This window comes from Scyliorhinus torazame, chromosome 6 (assembly GCF_047496885.1).
Source record: "Scyliorhinus torazame isolate Kashiwa2021f chromosome 6, sScyTor2.1, whole genome shotgun sequence".
Lineage (NCBI taxonomy): Eukaryota > Metazoa > Chordata > Chondrichthyes > Carcharhiniformes > Scyliorhinidae > Scyliorhinus > Scyliorhinus torazame.
The window spans coordinates 32269343-32297156 of NC_092712.1; the positions used below are offsets into that span (position 1 = coordinate 32269343).

At 50.6% G+C, this 27814-nt stretch overlaps 1 protein-coding gene across 1 annotated transcript in view; it reads left to right on the forward strand.

The window, feature by feature from the left end:
- Positions 1-27814, forward strand: part of LOC140424738 (vasoactive intestinal polypeptide receptor-like) — an 86781-nt gene that overhangs the window by 44025 nt on the left and 14942 nt on the right. The window contains exons 7-12 of the mRNA XM_072508086.1: positions 14148-14301; positions 15645-15705; positions 18387-18453; positions 22150-22241; positions 24331-24460; positions 27010-27051. Coding sequence (XP_072364187.1) covers positions 14148-14301; positions 15645-15705; positions 18387-18453; positions 22150-22241; positions 24331-24460; positions 27010-27051 — 546 coding nt within the window. The remainder of the gene's footprint in view (positions 1-14147; positions 14302-15644; positions 15706-18386; positions 18454-22149; positions 22242-24330; positions 24461-27009; positions 27052-27814) is intronic.

Sequence of the window (27814 nt, forward strand, 5' to 3'; positions counted from 1 at the left end):
GGGGAGAAATTCCAAGTCTGAAACGTTATGCTTATTTTTCTGTGTCGGAAGGAAAATCTTGTCCCTGTGATTTTCTTAACCCTGTCCAGGCCCGCCACCGGATTCAGCCCAGAGACTGCGGGGACTCGGAGGAAACCCACGCAGACACGGGGAGAGGGTGCAAACTCCGCACAGACAGTCACCCTGGGCTGGAATCGAACCTGCGGTCCCCTGGAGCTGTGAGACAGCAGTGCTAACCACCGTGCCACCTTAAACAGGCCATCCCCGAGGTATTGGTGATAAACCATGATCTCATAGAATGGAGTTGGATTGCTTCACGAAAACTGGGCTTCTCAACACAACCCCTTCCACACACTGGGGAACTGCTTCGATAATCCTTACACAAAATATGGAAAGCTAAAGGTGCAGGAACATACATGCTGACAGGAACAGACAATCCCGACGGCCGGAAAATTCCATCCACAAATTAAGAGCAGGAATAGGCCACTCGGACCCTCGAGCCCGCTCCGTCTCCAATAAGGCCGTGGCTCAGCTGGAGAGAGAATCCACCAAGGCCAGAGCACCTTGACTGAAGAATTCTTCCCCGCCCCCCCCTCATCACCGCACTCCTACCAGAGGCAAAGAAAACGAGGCAGGCCAATGGATTACTCTGGAAAATTCCTCCCCCCCCCACCCACCCTTTAAGTTATTGTAACCAGTCCACGTGATCACATGAACCAAGTGCTAGCTATAAAGTCTAAAAAGTCTAAAACTTAACCTTCTCAAGAGTCAAGAATTCCAACAGGTCCCCCCGCCACGCCAGGGCACAGGGTGGAGAGGCTGCTCTCCAACCCATCAGGATCCGCCTTCGGGCGATCAACGAGGCGTCCGCACCCGTTTCCAACCCCGGCTGGTCCGACACCCCGAATACGGCCTCCCGAGGGCCCGGGTCCAGTTTCACGTGCACCACCTTAGAGATTACCCTAAAAACCTCCTTCCAATAATCCTCCAGCTTTGGACAGGAAATGAAATGAAATGAAAATCGCTTATTGTCACAAGTAGGCTTCAAATGAAGTTACTGTGAAAAGCCCCTAGTCGCCACATTCCGGCGCCTGTTTGGGGAGGCTGGTACGGGAATTGAACCGTGCTGCTGGCCTGCCTTGGCCTGCTTTAAAAGCCAGCGATTTAACCCAGTGTGCTAAACCAGCCACAGCCAAAACCAGACCAAAACATTATGAACATGAAAGTCACTTACTTTTTATACACAGTGCCATCTCTTCCCAGTCTGAAACTGGCTCAGTTTCCTCTTGACTGTACTTGACAGAACGGGTCTTTCCGGACTGAGAGAGACAGAATTTTTAAAGAATATTTACATAATACAAAATAGTGCAAAACAACGAAACACCAATACACACACGTTCTCCAGAACATAACTTCCAAAATAACACCTCTCAAAACTTAACCCCTACCCTCTTTCTCGGCCCCGCACCAGTCTGCAGCCCCAGTGAGTCTTATTTTTCATTGGTTCATGGGATCTGGTCTCCACTGGCTGGGCCAGCATTTATTCGCCATCTATTATTGCCCTTGAACTGAATGTTAGAGGCCACATTACTGTGGATCTGAAGTCACATACAGGCCAGGCCAGGGAAAGGAAGGCAGGTTTCCTTCCTTCCCGAAGGCCATTCGTGAACCAGACGGGTTTTTGCAACAATCGTTTCAGGGGCGAGATTCTCTGACCCCCCCGCCGGGTCGGAGAATCGCCAGGGGCTGGCGTGAATCCCGTCCCCGCAGGTTGCCGAAGTCTCCACCACCGGATATTCGGCGGGGACGGGTATCGCGCCGCGCCGGTTGGCGGGCCCCCCCGCTCGATTCTCCGGCCCGGATGGGCCAAAGTCCCGCCGCTAAAATGCCTGTCCCGCCGGCGTAAATTAAACCACCTACCTTACCGGCGGAACAAGGCGGCGCGGGCGGGCTCCGGGGTCCTGGGGGGGGGGCGAGGGCCGATCTGGCCCCGGGGGGTGCCCCATGGTGGCCTGGCCCGCGATCGGGGCCCACAGATCCGCGGGCGGGCCTGTGCCGTGGGGGCATTCTTTCCCTTCCGCCTCCGCCACGGCCTCCACCATGGCGGAGGCAAAAGAGACTCCCTCCAATGCGCATGCGCGGGAATGCCGTCAGCGGCCGCTGACGCTCCCGCGCATGCGCCGCCCAGAGATGTCATTTCCGCACCAGCTGGCGGAGAACCAAAGGCCTTTTCCGCCAGCTGGCGGGGCGGAAATTCGTCCGGCGCCGACCTAGCCCCTCAATGTTGGGGCTCGGCCCCCAAAGATGTGGAGCATTCCGCACCTTTGGGGCGGCGCGATGCCCGTCTGATTTGCGCCGTTTTGGGCGCCAGCCGGCGGACATCGCGCCGTTTCCGGAGAATTTCGCCCAGGGTCACCATTCAACTTTTAATTCCAGATTCTTATTGAATTCAAATTTCACCATCTGCCGGGGTGGGATTCGAACCCGGGTCCCCAGAGCAATACCCTGGGTTTCTGCATTATTAGTCCAGTGACAATACCACCATGCCGCCACCTCCCCCGTGGGGCCTGATACCTCAAATATGGCCACTGAAGGACAGAGCGCCAGTTCCATTTTCAGAATTGCCGACATGGTTCTAAAGAATGAGACCCAGAAACCCACAAGCTTGGGACACAGCCAGAACGTGTGCACATTGAATCATGGAATTTACAGTGCAGAAGGGGGTCATTCGGCCCATCAAGTGTCCACTTGCCCTTGGAGAGAGCACCCTACTTAAGCCCATGCCTCCACTCTACCCCTGTAAACCCAGTAACCCGACCTAACCTTTTTTGGACACTAAGGGGCAATTTAGCATGGCCAATCCACCTAACCTGCACATCTTTGGACTGTGGGAGGAAACCCACGCAGACACGGGGAGAAAACGCAAACTCCACACAGTTACCCTGAGGCCGGAATTGAACCAAGGTTCCTGGAACTGTGAGACAGCACTGCTAACCACTGTGCCAACATGCCGCCCCATGGTTTGCCGGCCCCCCTGAACAGCCCTCCCACTTATCTTCCAACCCTGCAAAGAAATGACTTATTCTGGGCCTAGTCAGGTGCGACCAGTAAACTACTTTTGAGTTGGATTAATGCAGGCCTCGCACACGAGGATGTGGAGTTGACCCTCCGCAGGTCCTCTCTCCACACATCGACATCTAAAATGGGCCCTAATTCCTCCTCCCACCTGGCTTTCACGCCCTCCACTGACACTGAATCGTCCAATATAATCCGTCCATACATACTGGAGGTGCTCCTTTCCTCCGACCCTGCGAGAGCCCTCTCCATTAGGAGCACCCGAAATGTCGGGAAAATCTGCTTCGCAAAATTGCAAATATCGGAATAAGTCAGGTTGCGAGAAACCTCTCCGACAGTTCCTCCAGACTGGCAAACCGCCCCTCCAGAAACAGATGACCCCATTCTCTCCAACCTCTTCCCTTCCCCTCAGCCCCTCGAAAATGACATCCAAACTCACAGGCTCGAACAGATGATTCGCACAGGTCGGAGCCAGTTCTACGCTGACCCCAATTTAAAATGCTGTCGAAATTGTCTCTTTGATCTTCAAAATGGAGACGACCACTGGATTTGCCAAATAATTTGTCGGGGAGAACGGGAGCGAGGCCGTCACTAGTGCCCTCAGACCAGCCCCTCTACACAACGTCCATTCCATCTGCATCCAGGTAGCTCCCGGATCATTGCACCAACCCAACACCTTCTCCGCATTCAACGCCCAGTAATATCAGGCTCGGCAACGGCAAGCCCCCTGACTGTCTATCCCTTTGGAGGACTGCACTTCGAATCCTGGTGGTCTTGCCCGCCCATACAAAGGACGTGATCGCCTTTTTTGACCCCCCCAAAAAAACGATTCAGGGAGAAAACCAAGAATCTTGTCCAAATGGTCAATGTTGACTGACTACCCTGCCCGCCAACGTTAGGGGAAGATTATCACACCTCTGCAGGTCGGTCCTGGCCCTGCCTATCTAGTTCAGTTCACAGGGACGGGCCCAATTCCAGGCTACTTGAAGCCCCAGGTACCTAACGCTGGAACCAGCCGTACAAAAAGGAGGTATCACCCCCAGATTAACTCCCCTCCCCGAGGGGTTACCTGGAAAGCACTCACTTTTTTCCAAGTTTAGCTTGTACCCTGACGAAGAGCCATTGCAACTCAATAGCTTCATTGTAGCACCCATGGTGGGGATTGGGTCCATCAGATAAAGTAAGAAATCATCAGCGTACAGGTACACCCTGTGCTCCACCCCTCCCTCGCTATCACCGTCCACTTATCTGAAGCCCCGAGCCAAGCTGTTCCAGTACAGCTACAACACTGGCATCTACCCGGCAATGTGGAAAATTACCCAGGTGTGTCCTGTACACAAGAAACAGGACAAATCCAACCCAGCCTGCTCACTGATGCTCAGTTTGGGTTCCGCCAGGGTCACTCAGCTCCTGACCTCTTTACAGCCTTGGTTCAAACATGGACAAAAGAGCTGAATGCCAGAGGTGAGGTGAGAGTGACTGCCCTTGACACCAAGGCAGCATTTGACCGTGTATGGCATCAAGGAGCCCGAGCTAAACTGGAGTCAATGGGAATCAGAGGGAAAGCTCTCCGCTGGTTGGAGGCATACCAGGCACAAAGGAAGATGGTTTGTGGTGGTTGGAGGTCAATCATCTCAGCTCCAAGACATCACTGCAGGAGTTCCTCAGGGTAGTGTCCCAGGCCCAAACATCTTCAGCTGCTTCATCAATGACCTTCCTTCCACAATAAGGTCAGAAGTGGGGATGTTCGCAGATGACTGCACAATGTTCAGCACCATTCGCGACTCCTCAGTTAATGAAGCAGTCCATGTCCAAATGCAGCAAGACCTGGACAATATCCAGGCTTAGGCCTGGCACCTGTCCCCACAACCTATTTCTAACTCTCGTATCATGTTGGTGAATCTCTGATGTAGCCGCCCCCCCCCTAACTTCCCCACCCCACCCCCACCAAGGAAGAAACAGGCCTAAACAGGAGTCCACATACAGGGTTCAAGCGGAGGGTGCCCGTTTCTGCTGGGTGGCCCTCCATGAGGCACAAGCTGCCCAAACAGGAGGGACATCTCCTCCCCAGTCAGGTCCGCCAGGTGCACCACCCCCTCTCACTCCCCCCATCTCAGATCTGCTCCTGGGTTGGAGGTGGAAAATTCCAGACAAGGCTTCTGTAGAATCTTCAGCTGAAGTTCAGAACCCTCTTGGGGCGGCGCGGTAGCACAGTGGTTAGCACGGTTGCTTCACAGCTCCAGGGTCCCAGGTTCGATTCCCGGCTTGGGTCACTGTCTGTGCGGAGTCTGCACGTTCTCCCCGCGTCTGCGTGGGTTTCCTCCGGGTGCTCCAGTTTCCTCCCACAAGTCACAAAAGACTTGCTGTTAAGTGAATTGGACATTCTGAATTCTCCCTCAGTGTACCCGAACAGGTGCCGGGATGTGGCGACTAGAGGATTTTCACAGTAACTTGATTGCAGTGTTAATGTAAGCCTACTTGTGACACTTTTTTAAAAAAAAAGATTAGATTAGTTCAATTACGATCCTGGAGTCTCACAGGTGCGTGCTTGGAGAAAGAAAGACTGATTCGTATTCATACAACTTTTAATGACCACGGAATGTCTCCAAGTACTTTATACCAATGATTGGGAGTGGCACGGTAGCAGAGTGGTTAGCACTATGACTTCACAGCTCCAGGGTCCCATTTCGATTCCGGCTTGGGTCACTGTCTGTGCGGAGTCTGCACGTTCTCCCCATGTGTGCGTGGGTTTCCTCCGGGTGCTCCGGTTTCCTCCCACAGTCCAAAGATGTGCCAGTTAGGTGGATTGGCCATGCTAAATTGCTCTCAGGTTAGGTGGGGTTACTGGGTTACGGGAATTGGGTGGAGGTGTGGGCTTAAGTAGGGTGCTCTTTCCAAGAGACGGAGCAGAGTCGACCGGCTGAATGGCCTCCCACCGCACTGCAAATTCTATGACTGTGTGGAGTTTGTACGTTCTCCCCGTGTCTGCGTGGGTTTCCTCCGGGTGCCCCGGTTTCCTCCCACAAGTCCCAAAATGTGCAGGTTAGGTGGATTGGCCATGATAAAATCACCCCTAGGTGGAGTTATGGGGATAGGGTGGGGGATTGGGCCTAGCTAGGGTGCTCTGTAGGGATTCTATATACTTTAATAAGGATTCACTGTTGTAATGTAGGAAACGCAATGGGACAGATTTGTGCACAGCAAGCTCCCACAAACAGCAAGATGGTAATAACCGGATAATCTGTTTGTGTAAGTTATTTTTGTTTGAAGGATGAATTTTGACACTGGGATAAAGCCCTGCTCCGTTTTTGAAAAAGAGTTTAACATCACATCTGAAAGGGGTACAGCACTAGGGGAGGCAGTGATGTAGTGGCATCGTCACTGGACTAGTAATCCATGAGATCCAGGGTAATGGCCTGGGGACCCAGGCTCGAATCCCATCACGGAGAATGTGACATTCAAATTGAAAAAAAGAATCTGGAATTACAAAGTCTGATGATGACCATTGTCGATCATCACGCCCAACAAAAAAAAAACTATCTGGTTTAATAATGTCCTTGAGGGAAGGAAAGCTGCCATCCTTACCTGGTCTGGCCTACATGCAGCACGGTAGCACTGTGTCTAGCACTGTTGCTTCACAGCTCCAGGGTCCCAGGCTCGATTCCCCGCTGGGTCACGGACGTCTGCACATTCCCCCCGTGTCTGCGTGGGTTCCCTCCGGGTGCTCCGGTTTCCACAAGTCCCGAAAGACGTGTTGTTAGCTGAATTGGACATTCTGAATTCTCCCTCCATGTACCTGACCAGGCGCCTGAGTGTGGCAACTAGGGGCTTTTCACAGTAGCTTCATTGCAGTGTTAATGTAAGCCTACTCATGACAATGAAGATTATTATTATGTGACTCTTAACGGCCCCCTGACGGTCAATAAATGCCAGACCAGTTAGCGGCACCCACATCTCAAATCATTTTTTTAAAAACACTTCCTCAGCCTTGATGTTTGTGCTCAGGTTGGAGTGGGACTTGAACCCAGTACCTTCTGAAGCCAGGCCACTACCAACGGAGCCACGGCCTTCGCTGTCATGGAGGCCTCGCTGTGCCTTTTTTCGATTTTACTTTCCATTTTTCTTTGTTGTCCGTTCGTTCCGAGGCCGCCTTTGACCAATCCACTTTCAGAATCAGCTCACCACTTGTCTGCTGAAAATCCCAAACCTCGTTTCGGTCTTTCCGGCCAATCAGCCGTGAACTTTGACCTGCAAGCGACCAAGGGGCCATTTTCCAGAAGTGGAGAATTTAACAATTGGCTGGGGACCCGGATCACAGGGCCTGCTCGTTGGCAGAGCGGATGCACAAATTGGTTAAGCATTAGCTTAACCACTTTGAACCACGTGAAAATTATTCCCTTTATTCTTCCAGAGACCTGTTCAATCAGTCCCAATTTCTGAGTTTGATATCCCAGGTGAAAAGCGGAGATAAAAGTAGGCTCGGTTCCTGTCATCACAACACGCTGCCCCTGGAGTAATTGACAGCAGCAACACAGAATTGCCTACCCCATGCTGCCCAAGCCTTTACTCTTGCTTTCTTTATCTCTGTGTCATTTAACATCCCAAAAGCAATTGCCAAATATCCTTATCAATAGGAAGTAGATAACCAGAATTTCAAAGGAGGCCATTTAGCCCCTCGAACCTTTGCTAGCCCCCTGAAGGGCCTTTTGTCGACGCCGGGCGCCAGGCAGGGATGGCCGTTCTCCCCTTTGTTATTTGCGTTGGCAATGAAGCCACTCGCCATGGCGCTGAGGACTTCGAAAACATGGGAAGGAATAGTTAGCGGAGGGGTGGAGTATAGGACCTCGCTATCTGACGACGATTTGCTGTACGTTAGGGATCCGGAGGCATCAGTGGGGAACATTATGGAGATCTTGCAGCGTTTGGGGGCCATTTCTGTCTGTCAGCTAAATATATGAAAGAGCGAATACCTGCTTGTTGGGGAGATGGGTCAGAGAGGGGGGCTACCGTTTTGGATGCAGGAAGTAATTTCTGGTATCTGGGGGTCCCGATAGCAAGGGACTGAACAAAGAACAAAGAAAAATACAGCACAGGAACAGGCCCTTCGGCCCTCCAAGCCCGTGCCGACCATGCTGCCCGTCTAAACTACAATCTTCTACACTTCCTGGGTCCGTATCCCTCTATTCCCATCCTATTCATGTATTTGTTAAGATGCCCCTTAAATGTCACTATCGTCCCTGCTTCCACCACCTCCTCCGGCAGCGAGTTCCAGGCACCCACTACCCTCTGTGTAAAAAAACTTGCCTCGTACATCTCCTCTAAACCTTGCCCCTCGCACCTTAAACCTATGCCCCCTAGTAATTGACCCCTCTACCCTGGGGAAAAGCCTCTGACTATCCACTCTGTCTATGCCCCTCATAGTTTTGTAGACCTCTACCAGGTCGCCCCTCAATCTCCATCGTTCCAGTGAGAACAAACCGAGTTTATTCAACCGCTCCTCATAGCTCATGCCCTCCATACCAGGCAACATCCTGGTAAGTCTCTTCTGCACCCTCTCTAAAGCCTCCACATCCTTCTAGTAGTGTGGCGACCAGAATTGAACACTATACTCCAAGTGTTCAATTCTGGGGGAAACGCTGGAGGTTGAATATGCAAATCTGGTGGGGAAGGTCGAGGCAGACCTGCCAAGATTGGAGGACGGTCTCCCACTATCCCTGGCGAGCCCAGTATAATCCATGAAGATGAATATCTTGCTGAGATTTTTATTTTTATTCCAGTGATTCATGGTATTCCTGCCCAGGGTGTTTTTCAGGGACCAGCTTGTGACTGGGTTTATTTGGGTGGGTAAGAGCCGGAGCGTCAGGAAGACGGTGCTTCAGAGGGAGAGACAAGTAGGGGCTTGGCCTTGCCAAACTTACTTGCCACCAAACCGCGGGCAGCGCCGCCTTCACGATGCTCCGTCCCCTCCAAAGCGACGTACTCCCAGGTGCGTAACTGGGTCAAAAAGTACCTTCCAGCCTGCCCGGTGAAGCAGCCATCTATCTTGCTCGAGCAGATTTTATCCTGCTTGGGGTCAGAGATGGCCAGTACGTCTGGTACATGCCAGCGGAGAGTGGGGGAGGAGACGGGGGAGATCGAGGGAGTGAAGGCCAAGCGGGCAGACGAGCTGGGGTGAATTCTGGAGGAGGAGGTTTGGAGCGAGGCACTGAGGAGGGTGAACACGGCCTCATCCTGTGCAAGGCGTAGTCGCATTCAGCTCAAAGTAGTGCTTCGAGCACACCTCACAAAAGTTAGAATGGAGTCGGATTTCCGATGGGGTGGAGGACGGATGCAATCATTGCTTGAAGGAGCCGGTGCACTGCGCGCGCACGTTCTGGTCATGTTCAAAGCTGGTGGGCGTCCGGAGGTCCTTTTTTGATACCATGTCGGCAATCCTGAGCATTGGATTGGAGCCTTACCCGCTGGTCGTGGCATTTGGGGTTTCGGAGGTGCCGGAGATCTGGATGGGAGCAGGGGCAGACGTCCTGGCCTGTGCCTCACTTGTGGCAAGCAGGCGGGTCCTCTTAGACTGGAGGTCAACGACACCTCCAAGCACCTCAGTGTGGCTGGATGACCTGATGGAGTTTTTGCACCCCGAGAAGGTCAAGTTGACCATGAGAGGGTCGATGGAAGGGTTTACCGTAGATGGCGGCCTTTTATAATGTACTTCAAAGAGTGGTCGCTGTTAGCTGTTGGGGGTGGGTGGGGGGAGGGGTTAGTTTACATTGTTATGGGTGGGGGGGGGAGGTGTTACTATTATTTTATGTTAATTGTTTGGATTTTGTAAACTTTGTATAAAAATTGTTAAAATTTCAATGAAATTCTTTCCACAAACAAGCCTCTCTTTGAAGGGGCTGTGTTGACTGTTCTTTCAGCTGGCACATTCCGGATCACATCTCACTCCGTTTAAAAAAATCCTGTTGTTTTGACAACTGAATGATCATTTATTAGATTTCAAATTTTTTTTATTGGGTCAGGATTTCTTTCAATGTGAATGGTTGTGTTTTTCAGTAGTAGGTGTATTAGAATGTTAAAGGTGTACTTTTTAAAGTCCATTTCAAAGGATTCATCAGAGCTAGGAGCAGGAGTAGGCCCTCAGGCCCCTCGAGACTGCTCCACCATTCAATAAGGTCATGGCTGATCTTTGTGTGGACTCAGCTCCACTTTCCCGCCCGCTCACCATAACCCTTAATTCCTTTGCTGTTCAAAAATCTACCTTTGCCTTAAAAACATTTAATGAAGGAGCCTCAACTGATTCACTGGGCAAGGAATTCCATAGATTCACAACCCTTTGGGTGAAGAAGTTCCTCCTCAACTCAGTCCTAAATCTCTTCCCCGTTATTTTGAAGCTACCATAGAATTTACAGAATCATAGAATTTACAATGCAGAAGGAGGCCATTTGGCCCATCAAGTCTGCACCGGCCCTTGGAAAGTGCATCCAACCTAAGCCCACACCTCCACCCTATCCCCACACCTCCACCCTATCCCCGTAAGCCCACCTAACCATTTTTGGACACTGAGGGCAATTTAGCATAGCCAATCCGCCTAACCTGCACATCTTCGGACTGCGGGAGGAAACCGGAGCACCCGGAGGACACCCACGCAAACATGGGAAGAACGTGCAGACTCCACACAGACAGTGACCCAAGCCAGCAATCGAACCTGGGGCCCTGGAGCTGTGAAGCAACTGTGCTAATCACTGTGCTACTGTGCTATGCCCCCTAGTTCTGCTTTCACCCGCCATTGGAAACAACCTCCCTGCTTCTCGCCTATCCCCTTCATAATTTTATATGTTTCTTTAAGATTCCCCCTCATCCTTCTAAATTCCAATGAGTACAGTCCCAATCTACTTAGTCTCTCCTCATAAGCTAATCCACTCAACTCCGGAATCAACCTAGTGAATCTCCTCTGCACCCCCTCCAGTGCCAGTACACCCTTTCTCATGTAAGGAGACTAAAACTGTACAAAATACTCCAGGTGTGGCCTCACCAGCACCCTATACAGCTGCAACATAACCTCCCTGTTTTTAAACTCCTTCCCTCTAGCAATGAAGGACATAATTCCATTTGCTTTCTTAATTACTTGCTGCACCTGCAGACCAACATTTTGTGATTCATGCACAAGGACAGCCAGGTCCCTCTGCACAGCAGCATGCTGCAATTTTTTTCCATTTAAATAATAGTTCATTTGCTGTTATTCCTACCAAAATGGATGACCTCACACTTATCAACATTGAACTGCATTTGCCAGACCCTTGCCCACTCACTTAAACTATCTATATCCCTCTGCAGACTTTCAGAGTCCTCTGCACACATGGCTCTATCACTCATCTTAGTGTCATCTGCAAACTTTGACACATTACACTTATTTCCCAACTCCAGATCATTATATGTAAATTATGAACAATTGCGGACCCAACGCTGATCCCTGAGGCACACCACTAGCTACTGATCACCAACCAGAAAAACACCCATTTATTCCAACTCTGCTTTCTGTCAGTTAACCAATCCTCTATCTATGCTAATATATTACCGGTAACGCCATGCACCTTTATGTAGCAGCCTTTTGTGCGGCACCTTATCAAATGCCTTCTGAAAATCCAGATACACCACATCCACCGGTTCCCCGTTGTCCACCGCGCTCGTAATGTCCTCATAGAATTCCACTAAATTAGTCAAACATGACCTGCCTTTCATGAACCCATGCTGCCTCTGCCCAATGGGACAATTTCTATCCTTAACGATAGATTCAAGCATTTTCCAGACTATAGAAGTTAAGCTAACCGGCCTATAGTTACCTGCCTTTGGTCTACCTCCTTTTTTAAACAGTGGTGTCATATTTGGTGTTTTCCAATCTGCCGGAACCGCCCCAGAGTCCAGCGAATTCTGATAAATTACCACAAGCGTATTTACTATTTCCCCCGCCACCTCTTTTAGTACTCTGCGATGCATTCCATCAGGGCCAGGAGACTTGTCTACCTTTAGCCCCATGGGTGAAACTGGGTGAGTGGCTATGGAGGATATATGGGTGGCGTGGAGGTGACATAGGAGTATGTGGGGGGGAATGGGGGAGACTGAGGGGTTGAAGGCCTGACATTCATCATAACAAATGGGCAATTGTCTCCGTGTACAGAGGCATTGGTTCCAGCCTCGCCATCGGTCCGCCTCTGCTACCCCCATGAACCTGAGTCCAGATGCGGTGAGCCGGACTCTATTCCACTCCCATCTCCTTGGAGCAGAGACAGGTGGGGAGGCCTTTTCAGAAGCAGCTCCGCCGAGTCAGCAAGTTCCAGACTTCACCTTCCGCCTCTTATCATAGAATTTACAGGGCAAAAGGAGGCCATTTGGCCCATCGAGGCTGCACCGGCACTTGGAAAGAGCACCCTACTTAAGTCACACTTCCACCCTACCCCGTTTCCCAGTAACCCCACCTAACCCATTGGACATTAAGAAGCAATTTAACGTGGCCAATCCACCTCACCTGCTCATTTTTGGACTGTGGGAGGAAACCGGAGCACCCGGAGGAAACATGGGCAGACACTGGGAGAACGTGCAGACTCCGCACAGACAGTCACCCTTTTTTTAATAATAATAATCGGTATTGTCACAAGTAGGCTTACATTAAGACTGCAATGAAGTTACTGTGAAAAGCCCCTAGTCGCCACATTCCGGCGCCTGTTCGGGAGAGGGAGAATTCAGAATGTCCAATTCACCTGACAGCGTCTTTTGGGACTAGTGGGAGGAAACGGTAGGGCAGCACGGTAGCATAGTGGTTAGCACTGTGGCTTCACAGCGTCAGGGTCCCAGGTTCGATTCCCTGCTGGGTCACTGTCTGTGCGGAGTCTGCACGTTCCTCCCGTGGGTTTCCTGCGTGGGTTTCCTCCGGGTGCTCCGGTTTCCTCCCACAGTCCAAAGCTGCGCGGGTTAGGTGGATTGGCCATGCTAAATTGCTCTTAGTGTCCAAAAAGGTTAGGAGGGGTTATTGGGTTAAGGGGATAGGGTTGAAGTGAGGGCTTAAGTGAGTCGGTGCAGACATGATGGGCCGAATGGTCGTCTTCTGCACTGTATGGTCGCTGTTCTATGAGTGAGATAGACAGGGGTGGATTGTACCCTGTGAGACAAGATTCAATGAAGTAACTCGGCGAGGACAGGTTATAGAGGGGGGGAATTGGAAAGAGTGGAGGACAGTTCACTTTCGGGCAAAAAGTACAAGTACAAAAAAGTACAAGTGGATCACAGTTTCTTCTTCTTTCCCAAACTGAACTAAGAGGCATTTTTTAAAAATTCATTCACGGGATGTGCGCTTCATTGCCGAGGCCAGCATTTATTGCCCATCCCTAATTGCCCCTTGAGAAGATGGTGTCGAGATGCTTTTTTAACCGCTGCAGTCCCTGAGGAGTAGGTGCACCCACTGTGCTGTGAGAGAGGGAGTTCCAGGATGTTGCCCCAGTGACAGTGAAGGAACGGTGATGTATTTCCAAGTCGGGGTGGTTTGGAGGTGACTTTGAGGTGGTGGCGTTCCCATGTGTCCGCTGCCCTTGTCCCTCGAGGTGGTCGCAGGTTTGGAAGGTGCTGTCGAAAGAGCCTTGGTGAGTTGCTGCAGTGCATCTTGTAGGTGGTAAACACTGCTGCCACCTATGCGTCAACGGTGAAGGAAGTGAATATTTAAATTGTCGGATAGGGGTGCCAACCAGGCGGGGCTGCTTTGTCCTGGGTGGCGTTGAGTTTCTGGAGTGTTGTTGGAGCTGCGCTCATCCAGGCAATCCAGGAGAATTCCATTACACTCCTGACTTGTCGATAGTGGACAGGCTTTGGGAAGTCAGGACGCGCATTACTCCCCGCAGAATTAAATAGTATTTTTATGGCTAGTTCAGTTCCATTTCAGGTCAATGACGACCCACAGGATACTGATAGTGGGGGATTCAGTGAAGGTGATGTTACTGAATGACGAAAGGCGGTAGTTAGATGGTCATTGCCTGGCGCTCGTATGGCACGAATGTTACATCCTTCCATATTTCTCTTATTCACCTCAGGTTGGTTGTAAGGCAGCACTGGTGTTCTTTCAGTACAGCATCATGGCAAACTTCTTCTGGCTCCTGGTGGAAGGCCTCTACTTGCACACATTGCTGGTTATATCGTTCTTCTCGGAGAAAAAGTACTTCTGGTGGTACATATTCATCGGCTGGGGTAAGACCAATAAATCAGGCTGACAAATTCTCCCGGCTCCCATTGGTCACCTGGGCTCAGTCCTGTCTCGTGTGTTTGATGTTTGCGGGTTTGGAGAGATCCTCACGGAGTGCTTGAAGCCTTAAATTACCCAAAGAACAGGAATTCAGTTTAACAAATCTTCAGCAAAGGCGGCGATATATCATAATAGTCACAGCGCCCAGGCCTCTACGTTACTCTATTCCCTACGTCAATGTGGTTGATTCTGAAGTATCGCAGCAACCCACTCATAGGGTCCGTACAGTGTAGAAGGAGGATATTTGGCCCATTGAGTCTGCCCCAAACCCTCTGAAAGAGCACCTTACTGAGGCCCATTCCCCCGCCCTGCCCCTGTAGCCCCACCTAAAGTACACAACTTTGGATACTAAGGGGCAATTTTAGCACGGCCAATCCACCTAACCTGCACGTTTCAGGACTTGTGGGAGGAAACCGGAGCACCCGGAGGAAACCCACGCAGACACGGGGAGAAAGTGCAAACTCCACACAAAAGACAGTCACACGAGGCCGGAATTGAACCCGGGTCCCTGTCGCTGTGAGGCAGCAGTGCTAACCACTGTGCCACCCTGCCACCCAGTTCTATCAAACTGCTGAGAAGGTCCATCACTATCTTTGGGGTAAATATGAGGTTGGGCAATAAATGGCGGTCTTGCCAGCGATAGGATCTGGAGAATTCAAATGATTGTCGGAATCCACCTGGGGAGATGGTGACGCAGTGATAACATCGCTGAGCTAACAACCCCGAGGCCCGGGCTTGTGGTCTGGGGACATGGGTTCAAATCCCTCCATGGCAGCTGGTGGAATTTAAATTCAATTCAGTGATGTTTTTTTTAAATAAATATTCTTATCGGATGTGGGTGCCACTGGCTAGGCCATCCCTAATTTTTCTCAAGAAGATGGCGGTGAGCTGCCTTCTTGAACCGCTGCAGTCCCTGAGCTGTAGGTACACCCACCGTGCTGTTAGGGAAAGAATTCCAGTATATTGCCCCAGCGACAGCGAAGGAACGGTGATATATTTCCAAGTCAGGATGGTGAGCGATTTCCAGGGGAACCTCCAGCTGTTGGGGTTCCCAGGTATCTGCTGCTCTTGTCCTTCTAGATGGGTAGAGGTCGCAGGTTTGGAAGGTGCTGTTGAAGGAGCCTTGGCGAGTTGCTGCAGTGCATCTAGTCGATGGTACACACGGCTCCCACTGTGTGTCGGTGCTGGAGACAGCGGGTGTTTAAGAATGTGAATAAAATGAAGATTAAATAGACGGCTTTGTCCTGGATAGCGTCTGAAGTAAAATCATCTTTAATTTTTTTGACAGGGACTCCAATGCTGTTTATAATCACTTGGACCATCACTAGAATCCATTATGATGACGTTGGGTAAGTTCAGTCTGTTACACTAAGATACACGGCAGCTTCTAAAATTTTAAGCTTGGTGTGATTTTCTATTTCCTTCCGAAACGTGTGTAAAGCAGTCAAAACCATTTCTCGAAAAGCATAGGGTGTGAGTAATGAGCTACAGGGGGCACCAAACTGGGCTCCCCGGGCACTCCACTACCACTCGCTGGTGGCAAGATCTTGGAACATTCGTTCCTTCATTCGCGCTGGCAGCGGGCAGGTTGGAGAATTAGCGGAGGAGATCCGGGGAAGGGGGAGCAGCAAGGCAAACAGGGATCAGGTCGCCGGATTCCCATGGAGGACCCCTGCCCATTCCAGCCCCACAAATACAAGCCGGGGAGATGGTGCCGTAGTGACGCTGTCTCTGGACCAGTAACGCAGGCTAATCCCCTGGGCATGTGGGTTCAGATCCCACCACGGCACCTGGTTAAATTTAAATTCAAGTAACAAAAATCTGGAAATGAAAGCTCTAGTCTCAGTAATAGTGACCATGGAGCTATTGTCGACTGTTGTTAAAAACCCATCTGGGTTCACTAATGTCCTTCAGGGAAGGAAATCTGCCGTCCTTACCCGGTCTGGCCTACATGTGACTCCAGGCCCACGGCAGTGTGGTTGACTGATAATTGCCCTCTGAAATGGCCGAGCAAACCGCTCAGTTCGAGGGCAATTAGGGACGGGCAACAAGTACAGGCACAGCCGGCGAGGCCCACATCCCGTGAAAGAATAATTTTTTTTCAGAGGCACTCCCGGATGCGGTGATCGCTGCTGCTCTTCACGTTACAGGAGGGATATAAGAGGTGCTGGAAAAGGTGGAAAAAGATTCAGGAGAATGGCACCGAGGGCACAGATGGAACAGGCTTTTTTATTCATTCATGGGTGTGGGCAACATTGGCTAGGCCAGCATTTTCACAGTAACTTCATTGCCATGTTCATGTAAGCCTATTTGTGACGCTAATAAAGATTATTATTATTATTAGTTGCCCATCCCTAGTTGCCCTTCAGAAGGTGGTGGTGAGCTGCCTTCTTGAACCGCTGCTGACCATGTGGGGTAGGTACACCCACTGTGCCGTTAGGGAGGGAGTTCCAGGATGTTGACCCAGCGACAGTGAAGGAACGCCAATATATTTCCCAGTCAGAAGGGGAACATGCAGGTGCTGGTGTTCCAATGCATCTGCTGTCCCTGTCCTTCTAGGTGGTAGAGTCCTTGGGTTTGGAGGGTGCTGTTGAAGGAGTTTTGGTGAGTTCCTGCAGTGCATCTTGTAGATGGCACACACGGCAGCCCCTGTGCATCGGTGTTGGACGGAGTGAATGGTTGTGGAGGGGGTGCCAATCAAGTGGGCTGCCGGATGGTGTCGAGCTTCTTGAGTGTTCCAGCGGTTAGCCAGGGCCAGGGTCCCAGGTTCGATTTCCGACTTGGGTCACTGTCCGTGCGGAGTCGGCACGTCCTCGCCGTGTCTGCGTGGGTTTCCTCCGGGTGCTCCGGTTTCCTCCCACAAGTCCCGAAAGACGTGCTGTTAGGTGAATTGGACATTCTGAATTCTCCCTCCGTGTACCCGAACAGGCGCCAGAATGTGGCGACTAGGGGATTTTCACAGTAACTTCACTGCAGTGTTAATGTAAGCGCTTTGCGGGGGTCAGGGGGTGAGTTACTGTCACAGGATCCCTCGCCTCTGACCTGCTCTTATAGTCACAGTATTTATGTGACTAGTCCAGTTCAGTTTCTGGTCAACGGTACCCCCAGGATGTTGAAAGTGGGGGATTCAGTGATGGTAATGTCATTGAATGTTAAAGAGAGATGGATAGTTTCTCTCTTGTTGGAGATGGTCATTGCCTGGCGCCTATGTGGTGTGATCGGTACAGTAAAACATTGGGCCCAAATAGTCTAATCGGGTTTAACCTCTGAATCATCCTTGACCTTTCAGGCGTTGGAGCTCCCTCCTGTAGAAAAGGGAAGGCAGAGGGATGACTAGAAATTCTGAAGTGTTGCAAGGGATGTAGCAAAGTTGTTTCAAGTTGTGAAGGAATATAAAATCAGACACTAATGCTGTGTTAGTCACAAATAAACCCACTGGGGCATTCAGGAGAAATACCTTTACTCAGAATGTGGAAATGGCTGCCACAGGGAGTATTGTGGTGAATACCATAGACTCATTCAGGGAAAGCTCAGTAAACATGTGAGGAGCAAAGTGAATATGTTATCGAGTGCGATGAGATAAGGTGAGAGAAGGCTAACGTGGAGCTTAAGTACCGAGTATAAACCGAATGGCCCGTTTCGGTGCTGCGCATTCGATACAACCTGAGGGAAGAAGGTGATTTGACATTGTCAATTGACAATTGTCAATACAATTGTCAATACAGTCAATTTGACATTGAGGTGAATAAACTGGCCCATTGTTGAGTTAGTTCACCTCAAGCAGTTTAGGAAGGTCAATGGCTCGCTGGCCTTCGTTATACAAGGAGTAAAGAAGTCTTGCTGCAATCATGGGTGTGGGCCATGGATGTACAGAGTGAGGCCGGTGTCAAAGATCTTTGTGTGTGGCACAGGTGGAGAGTCTATGTATTCAACTTGGCTCAATAACATCAAGTGTGGATTGCGGCCTACGGTTTCTGCGGTACACTTGGACTCATTTAGTCTAACCTCTGAATCATTCTTTGCCTTCCAGGTGCTGGCAGATTATTGACTCTCCATACTGGTGGATCATTCGAGCCCCCATTCTCATATCCATTTTGGTAAGGGAGCACCGTTCTCAAACGGGAATTGCAACTCTTGTGCCCAAGGCCTTGAGAAGGCGGGATACCATGGCAAAGGGCTTGGCGGAAGGCCTGGGCCCCTCAACTTCCCAATGGCCAGCTGCTCTCCTGAGATAGGCATCGCTGGGGCCGACAAGGATGGAGTGGTGTAGGCGGGCGAGGCGCATGGGGTGAGGAGTGGAGGGAGGTAAGGAGGGGAGGCGTGACGTGGCAGTGGTCCAAACCTTTCCTTTGGTGGGACCAAGAAGAAGAGTCCCTCCTGTTCCCCAAAGCCTCAGAAAGGTACGTTTTATGGGCACACAACGGAAGCTGTACTGAGCTTCCAGCAGGATTTCTGAGGCTACAGTCTGCCCCGAAGGAGATTAAGAATAACATTGGAGCCCTAACAATGTGGTGGATCCCAATTTGCCGACGGGAACGAGGCTCTGGTTTGAGCAACAGGATTTAGCTCCTGTAACAAGCCACCTCAATCTTCCTGCCATTTTCCATGCCCACCTTGGGCGGGATTCTGCCGTAATTGGCGGGGCGGGCAACTCCGGCGTGAACCACTCTGGCGTCGGGCCGCCCCAAAGGTGCGGAATCCGGCGGGGAAGGGGCTTGGCGCCACACCAACCGGCGCCGAAGGGCCTCCGCCGACCGGCGCGAGTTGGCGCATGCGCAGGAACGTCAGCGTGTGCTGGCGTCATCCCAGCGCATGCGCAGAGGGCTTCGTCTCCGCACCGGCAATGGCGGACTGCTACAGCCGCCGGTGCGGAAGAATAGACTGCCCCGATTGCGGGCCGTGCCACCGTGGGGGCACCTCCCGGGGCCAGATCCCCCTGCGCCAGCGGCCGCCAGCCGGTGCGGCGCGATTCCCGCCCCCGCCAAATCCCCGGTGCCGGAGAATTCGGCAGCCGGCGGGGGCAGGATTCACGCCGCCCCCCGGCAATTCTCCGGCCCGGCGGGGGGTGGGGGGTCGGAGAATCCCGCCCAAGGTGAAGCACTTTCTCCTGGCTCTCAGTTAACGGTGGAATTGGTGAATCTCAGCAACAATACCAGAAAAATGATCAGTCCACGTTTGAAAAAAGAGAAAAGTGCAGACTGCCGTCTTACATGGGTCCCCCCCCCCCCCCTCAGAATTGACTGACCCAGGGGGTGGCAGCGAACTCGACGGATAGATCCTTGATTAACAAAGGGGGAGGGGTGAAAGGTTATTGGGGGTGAGGCAGGAATGTGGGGTTGAGGTTACAATCAGATCGGCCACCATCTTATTTAAAGGCGGAGCAGGCTCGAGAGGCCGTACGTATGCAAAAGGGAGGTGGTGGTAATGTCACTGGACTAGTAATCCAGAGGCCCCGGTTGATGAATTGAAGACATGGGGCAAAATTCTCCCCCAACGGCGGGATGTCCGCCGACTGGCGCCAAAGCCGGCGCCAATCAGACGGGCATCGCGCCGGCCCAAAGGTGCGGAAGGCTCCGCATCTTTGGCGGCCTAGCCCCAACATTGAGGGGCTAGGCCGACGCCGGAGGGATTTCCGCCCCGCCAGCTGGCGGAAATGGCATTTGTTTCCCCGCCAGCTGGCGCGGAAATGCGGCGCATGCGCGGGAGCGTCAGCGGCCGCTGTCAGTTTCCCAGCGCATGCGCGGGAGCATCAGCGGCCGCTATCAGTTTCCCGCGCATGCGCAGTGGGGAGAGTCTCTTCCGCCTCCGCCATGGTGGAGGCCGTAGCAGAGGTGGAAGGGAAAGAGTGCCCCCACGGCACAGGCTCGCCTGCGGATCGGTGGGCCCCGATCGCGGGCCAGGCCACTGTGGGGGCACCCCCCGGGGTCAGATCGCCCCGCGCCCCCCCCCCCCCCAGGACCCCGGAGCCCGCCCACGCCGCCTGGTCCCGCCGGTAAATACCAGGTTTGATTTACGTCGGCGGGACAGGCAATTCCTGGGCGGGACTTCGGCCCATCCGGGCTGGAGAATCCAGCGGGGGGTCCCGCCAACCGGCGCGGCCGGATTCCCGCCCCCGCCCAATCTCCGGGAGCGGAGACTTTGGCGGGTGCGGGGGCGGGATACATGGCGGCCAACGGCCATTCTCCGACCCGGCGGGGGGTCGGAGAATGACGGCCATGGGTTCAAATCCCGTCGTGGCAGCTGGTAAAATTAATTTAATAAAATCTAATCTTCAATCGAAAGCTTGTCTCGGTGATGACGATCAGGAAAGTATCATTGATTGTTGTAAGACCTACACGTGACTCCAGACCCACAGTAATATGGTTGACGCCTAACTGCCCTCTGAGCCAGCACCACAAGGCCCACATCCCTGGTGGTTGAGAGTGTCCCTTCGTAGTCAGGGAGGAAGGTGGCGGCGGTTAACGGAACAGTCAGGCTATCATTGGTATTCATTGCTTCTCAGCTCCAACAAATAATTTGAAAGGCATGTGCCATTTTGTCCTTCATTGCAAGGGGAAGAATAAGGAAATCTTACTCCTATTCTCCAGGGTTCTGATGAGACCGCATTTTGGCCTCCATGTTTAAGGAGGGAGTCAGTACAGCAAAGGTGGGGCATCACGGTGGCACTGTGGTTAGCACTGCTGCCTCACAGCGCCAGGGACCCGTGTTCAATTCCGACCTCGGGTGACTGTCTGTGTGGAGTTTGCACATTCTTCCCTCATGGCTGCGTGGGTTTCTCCGGGTGCTCCGGCTTCCTCCCACAGTCCAAAGATGTGCAGGTTAGGTGGATTGGCCGCGATAAAATTGACCCTCAGAGTCCAGGGATGTACAGGTTAGGTGGGGTTACGGGGATTGGGCGGAGGAGTGGGTCTAAGTAGGGTACTCTTTCAGAGGATCGGTGCAGACCCGAAGGGCCGAATGGCCTCCTTCAGCATTGTAGGGATTCTATGATACCCACCAGATTGGTCCTTTGATGAGGGGCCGAGTAAACTGGGCTTCCATTCTCTGGAGTTTAGACGAATGAGCACGCAGAAACCTACAAGATCACAAAGGTAAGTGGCTGGTGTAGATACGGAGGGGTTGTTACCCCTGAACATGGAATTGTGACCATGAGGCACAGTCTCAGGATAAGGGGGCCGATCATTCCGGACTGAGATGAGGAGAAATTTCTTCACTCCAAGGTTTGTGAATCTTTGGAAATCTCTACCCCAGAGGATTGTGGGATTATCTCTGTCGTTGGGGTGGACAGATTTTTGGCCGCTCAGGAAATTGAGGAATATGGGGAGCGGGCGGGAAAATGGAGTCAATGATTATTCATTTACGGGATGAGGGTGTCGCTGGCTGGGCCAGCAATTATTGCCCATACCTAGCTCCCCTCCATTTCAGAAGACATGAGAGTCAACCCCATCGCTGTGGGTCTGGAGCCACATGTAGGGCAGGCAGGGTAAGGACGGCAGATTTCCTTCGCTGAAGGGCATTAGTGAACCAAATGGGGTTTTTAACGACAATCAGCAATGTTTCATGGCCATCATTAGACTTTAATTGTTTATTGAATTCAAATTCAAATGTCACCATCTGCCATGGTGGGATTTGAACCTGGGTCCCCAAATCCTGCCCTGGGTCTCTGGATTACTCGTCCAGTGACAAGATCAGCAATGAGCCTATTGAATGATGGAGCAGGCTCGAGGGGTTATGGCGTACTTGTGGTCCTGTTTCTTATGTTCTCGTGTTCTAACCTCATTTTCCCTCTTTAGGTAAACTTTATTCTCTTTATCTGCATCATTCGAATTCTGGTTCAGAAACTCCATTCACCAGATGTCGGGCTGAACAATTCCAGTCAGTACACGTAGGTGTTCCTCTGAATGGTCCATCGTGTTCAGTAGCTGGGTAACAAAGATGATCCACCCGTCATTAGCTCCAATCCATTTAATCTTGACTATATTTTACGCTGCAATATGTTGGAAGTGGGAGCTGGTGCTGCTGCGAGGGCAACTGGCTATCTGGGACCCAGTAAACAGAGCAAGAAACTATATCTGCCTCATGTCTAATCAGGTTGAATGTTTGCAAAATCAGAAGAACAAAGAACAAAGAAAGGTACAGCACAGGAACAGGCCCTTCGGCCCTCCAAGCCTGCGCCAACCATGCTGCCCGTCTAACCTGAAACCTTTTACACTTCCGGGGTCTGTATCCCTCTATTCCCATCCGATTCATGTATTTGTCAAGATGCCCCTTAAACGTCACTATCGTCCCTGCTTCCACCACCTCCTCCGGCAGCGAGTTCCAGGCACCCACTACCCTCTGTGTAAAACACTTCCACAAATAAGGTTTACCAGGATGTTGCCTAGTCTGGAGGACTTTGGCTATGAGGAGAGGTTGAATGAACTCGGATAGTTTTCATTGGTAAGACAGAGGCTGAGGGTAGACCTGATTGAGGTCTACAAAATTACGAGAGGTATGGACAGGGTGGATAGTCTGAAGCTTTTTCCCCGGGTGGAAGACTCAATTACAAGGGGCATGGGTTCAAGGTGAGAGGGGGAAAATTTAAGGGAGATGTGCGGGGAAAGTTTTTCACGCAGAGGGTGGTGGATGCCTGGAACGCGTTGCGAGTGGAGGTGATGGAGGCGGGCACCATAGCAACATTTAAGATGCATCTTGATAGACACATGAACGGGCGGGGAATGGAGGGATACAGATGATTTGGGCAATAAGCAGTAGGTCTAAATGAGGAATCTGGATTGGCGCGGGCTTGGTGGGCCGAAGGGCTTGTTCCTGTGCTATATTGTTCTTTGTATCTCCTCTAAACATTGCCCCTCACACCTTAAACCTATGTCCCCTAGTAATTGACTCTTCCACCCTGGGAAAAAGTCTCTGACCATCCACTCTGTCCATACCCATCATAATTTTGTAGACTTCTTTCAGGTCGCCCCCCCAGCCTCCATCGTTTCAGTGGGAACAAACCTGAGTTTATCCACATTCTCCTCATAGCTAATGCCCTCCATACCAGGCAACATCCTGGTAAACCTCTTCTGTACCCTCTCCAAAGCCTCCACATCCTTCTGGTAGTGTTGCAACCAGAATTGAACACTATATTCCAAGTGAGTCCGAACTGAGGTTCTATACAGCTGCAACATGACTTGCCATTTTTTTTAACTCAGTGCCCCATTCAATGAAGGCAAGCATGCCGTATGCCTTCTTGACTACCTTCTCCACCTGCGTTGCCACTTTCAGTGACCTGTGGACCTGTACACCCAGATCCTTCTGCCTGTCAATACTCTGAAGGATTCTGTCATTCACTGCATATTCCCCACCTGTATTAGACCTTCCAAAATGTATTACCTCACATTTGTCCGGATTAAACTTCATCTGTCATCTCTCCGCCCAAGTCTCTCACCAATCTGGATTCCTGCTGTATCCTCTGACGGTCCTCATCGCTATCCACAATTCCCCCAACATTTCTGCCGTCTGCAAACTTACTAAGAAAGACTGAGAAGGAATTATAAATTTGAGTGGGGGGTTTCAATGCCAAATCAGTGCGGGAGGAGAAATTAAGAATGGAAGAGAAATAAAGAGAGAAACATGAAGATGGATTATTTGTGAGAGAAAAAGAGATTATTTTAAAAAGGAAAATTTTAAAATGTACATACTTTTAAACTTCCCATTATAAAATATCCAACAATTAACAGATGAAGGAATGAGCCTCCACACTTGTAAATGGTTGCCGTTCAGTGCCGGCAGTCACTAACACATGGCATATGGTTGAAATAATCCCTGACACCTAATTCAGGACTGACTAAATGTACACGGGTCATCAATGATTTCAAGACAGGCTCCTTGAGTCACTTCAGATCAGCTCTAACTTTCCGTGGCAAATTTAGTTTGTATCAATTGTGCAAATATACAACAACTTCACGCCATTTTCTTTTCCCTTTTAACAGGAGGCTCGCAAAGTCGACTCTTCTGCTGATTCCTCTGTTTGGAGCCAATTATATCGTCTTTGCATTTTTTCCTGATAACTTTGAAGTGAAAATAAAGTTGGTTTTTGATCTCATCCTTGGGTCTTTTCAGGTAAGAATTCCCTACTATTCCTCGTGACCCATGGTTTCATAAACTTAACTCAGGCAAAACTCGGTTGTTTGTTTCTTAATGCCCACATTCACACATCATCTCCATGATCATTGGCCTATGATCCTGGTCCCCCAGCACCTCCACATTAAAATTATCTTCCTTCATATCCCTCCATCACCCCATCCCTCCCTATCTTTGTAACATCCTCCAGCCCTACAACCAACCAAGAATTTTTAAAAATTCTTTTGTGGGATGTGAGCATCGCTGGAAAGGCCAGCATTCCTTGCCCATTCCTAATCTCCCTTGAACTGAGTGGCTTGCGAGACCATATTTTGGGGGTGGGGGGGGGGGAACTGTGCAGTCCTCCAGCTCCGACCTCTTGACCCTGTTCCTTAGCAACATCACTGGTTGCCGTGGCTTCACCTGACTAGGCCCCAGGCTCTGGAATATACCCCCCCCCTGCCAAAAGAAAACCTCTTCTCCTCCCTTTAAGACACTATTTAAAGCCTTTCTTTTTTGGGCAAGTATTCGATCGCCTGCCCTGCACACTGCAACTCGAGATGCTTTACTACATTGAAGGCACTTTGTAAATGCAAGTTGTTGTTGTTGTCGTTGTCTACCACAATCAGGCTCCCACAGTAGATTCCGTTGGTCGCTTGTATGAAAATTCATTCCCAAAGCCAACAAGGGAGGAACATTAAATGCCAGCACTGCAAGCTACACCCATACCCAGGAAAGAATAGTATATATATTCTATACGCTTTGGCCAACAAAACATTTGCAATCAAATTAGAATCTTTACTGTGACAGTAATTCTACCCCCACACCATTCCGTCCTTCCCGTACCATCCCTCTCAAGTCCTTTTTTACCTCTCATCGTCCCCCCCTTTCCAATGCCATCCCATTCCTCATTCTGTATCTCCCACCTCATAGCTTCTCCTCTGTAACAACTCCCACGCTCTAATGCCATTATCCCCCCCCTGCTCCAGTCCCTCTCCCATGTCGCCCCTTTTTCCCACTCCCTCATCCCTCTCTTGTCGAGTGCCTTATGTTTGAACAGAGAACATAGAACATTACAGCGCAGTACAGGCCCTTCGGCCCTCGATGTTGCGCCGACCTGTGAAACCACTCTAAGGCCCATCTACACTATTCCCTTATCGTCCATATGTCTATCCAATGACCATTTGAATGCCCTTAGTGTTGGCGAGTCCACTACTGTTGCAGGCAGGGCATTCCACGCCCTTACTACTCTCTGAGTAAAGAACCTACCTCAGACATCTGTCTTATATCTATCTCCCTTCAATTTAAAGCTATGTCCCCTCGTGCTAGACATCACCATCCAAGGAAAAAGGCTCTCATTGTCCACCCTATCCAATCCTTTGATCATCTTGTATGCCTCAATTAAGTCACCTCTTAACCTTCTTCTCACCAACGAAAACAGCCTCAAGTCCCTCAGCCTTTCCTCATAAGATCTTCCCTCCATACCAGGCAACATTCTGGTAAATCTCCTCTGCACCCTTTCCAATGCTTCCACATCCTTCCTATAATGCGGCGACCAGAATTGCACGCAATACGCAAATGCGGCCGCACCAGAGTTTTGTACAGCTGCAACATGACCTCATGGCTCCGAAACTCAATCCCTCTACCAATAAAAGCTAACAAACCGAACGCCTTCTTAACAACCCTCTCAACCTGGGTAGCAACTTTCAGGGATCTATGTACATGGACACCGAGATCTCTCTGCTCATCCACACTGCCAAGAATCTTACCATTAGCCCAGAACTCTGTCTTCCTGTTATTCCTTCCAAAATGAATCACCTCACACTTTTCTGCATTAAACTCCATTTGCCACCTTTCAGCCCAGCGCTGCAGCTTATCTATGTCCCTCTGTAACTTGTAACATCCTTCCGCACTGTCCACAACTCCACCGACTTTAGTGTCATCTGCAAATTTACTCACCCATCCTTCTACTCCCTCCTCCAGGTCATTTATAAAAATGACAAACAGCAGTGGCCCCAAAACAGATCCTTGTGGTACACCACTAGTAACTGGACTCTAGTCTGAACATTTCCCATCAACCACCACCCTTTGGTGTGGTTGTTACACAAAACTCTCTTGTCTCCACCTCCGGGATGGTCAGTTAGATCGTTTAAAACTTTCTTGTAATATTTAGGGTACTGGGTATAGCCAGGGACCACCAACCAAACAAACCCACCAGCGGGTGCCACTTCTTAAAGTGACCAATCCAAGTAGCCCGGATAGATCAAGCTACAGTTATTGTTATGGATACGTATGTAGAGAAAGTTAACTTTTTCATATTTGCCCCTCTGAGCTTTTGTCTTATGACGGAGTTTATGGTTATGTCAGTCATACAGTTAAAATTGAATCTGTCGACTAAAATATTGAATGCGGTTGTTGATAAATCATGCCCCTCCATTATCGGTTTGTGTTGTGATAGATTCACTGTGTTGAATAGGGGATTGTACCTTGCTCAGACAATGAAACATGGCCCTTGCAATAACAATGGTTTCCACATGTTCTTTTCACAGGGTTTCCTTGTAGCTGTGCTATACTGTTTCCTGAATGGGGAGGTAAGAGAAACAATGACACAGGCACGTATACGTATGTCATATTTTAACATGGTGTCAACTTTCCATTCTAACTTTCTATGTCAACATTTATAATTGCAAACCTGTCACACTGTAGTTACACCCTCCCAACAGTGGTGGCACTGCAGATTGTGGGGTTTTGAAACTCCCGGTTCCTTGGTCGATACCACAACCAACTCCACTTGTCTGCCTCCCTGTGAATTAGGCATACATTTTGCTTTGAATAAAAATAATAACAAAATATAATAACAATATAATAATAATACAATAATAACAAAGGTGAGGGCAAAGTGAGGGACTTGGAGTTGTTCCCCAAAGGGGAGATTTGACAGAGCTGTTCAAAATCAAGGAAGTTTTTGGAAGTAGTAAATGAGGGGGAGCTGTTAATAGCGACGGGAATGTCTGTAACCAGGGGACACAGACTTTAGGAGCTTGGTTCTCCGTCCTCCCAGCTGCCTGTTTCTCGGCTGCGGGAGGTGGCACGGCGTTCGCTGGCGGTGGGATTCTATGTTCCCGTCGCTGTCAATGGGAATTCCCATTGAAACCACCCCACCCCGCCAGGAAACCTACGGGAGGGAGTGGGGGGGGGGGGGGCTGCAGCCAGCAGGGCCAGAGTATCGAGCCGCCAGCAAACAGCCGGTGAATTTGGCCAAGATAACTCGGGGAAAAAAACAATGGGAGGTTGCAGAATTTTTCTTAACACAGCAACTTGTGATCTGGGACATTCTGCCTGAAAGGCTGGCGG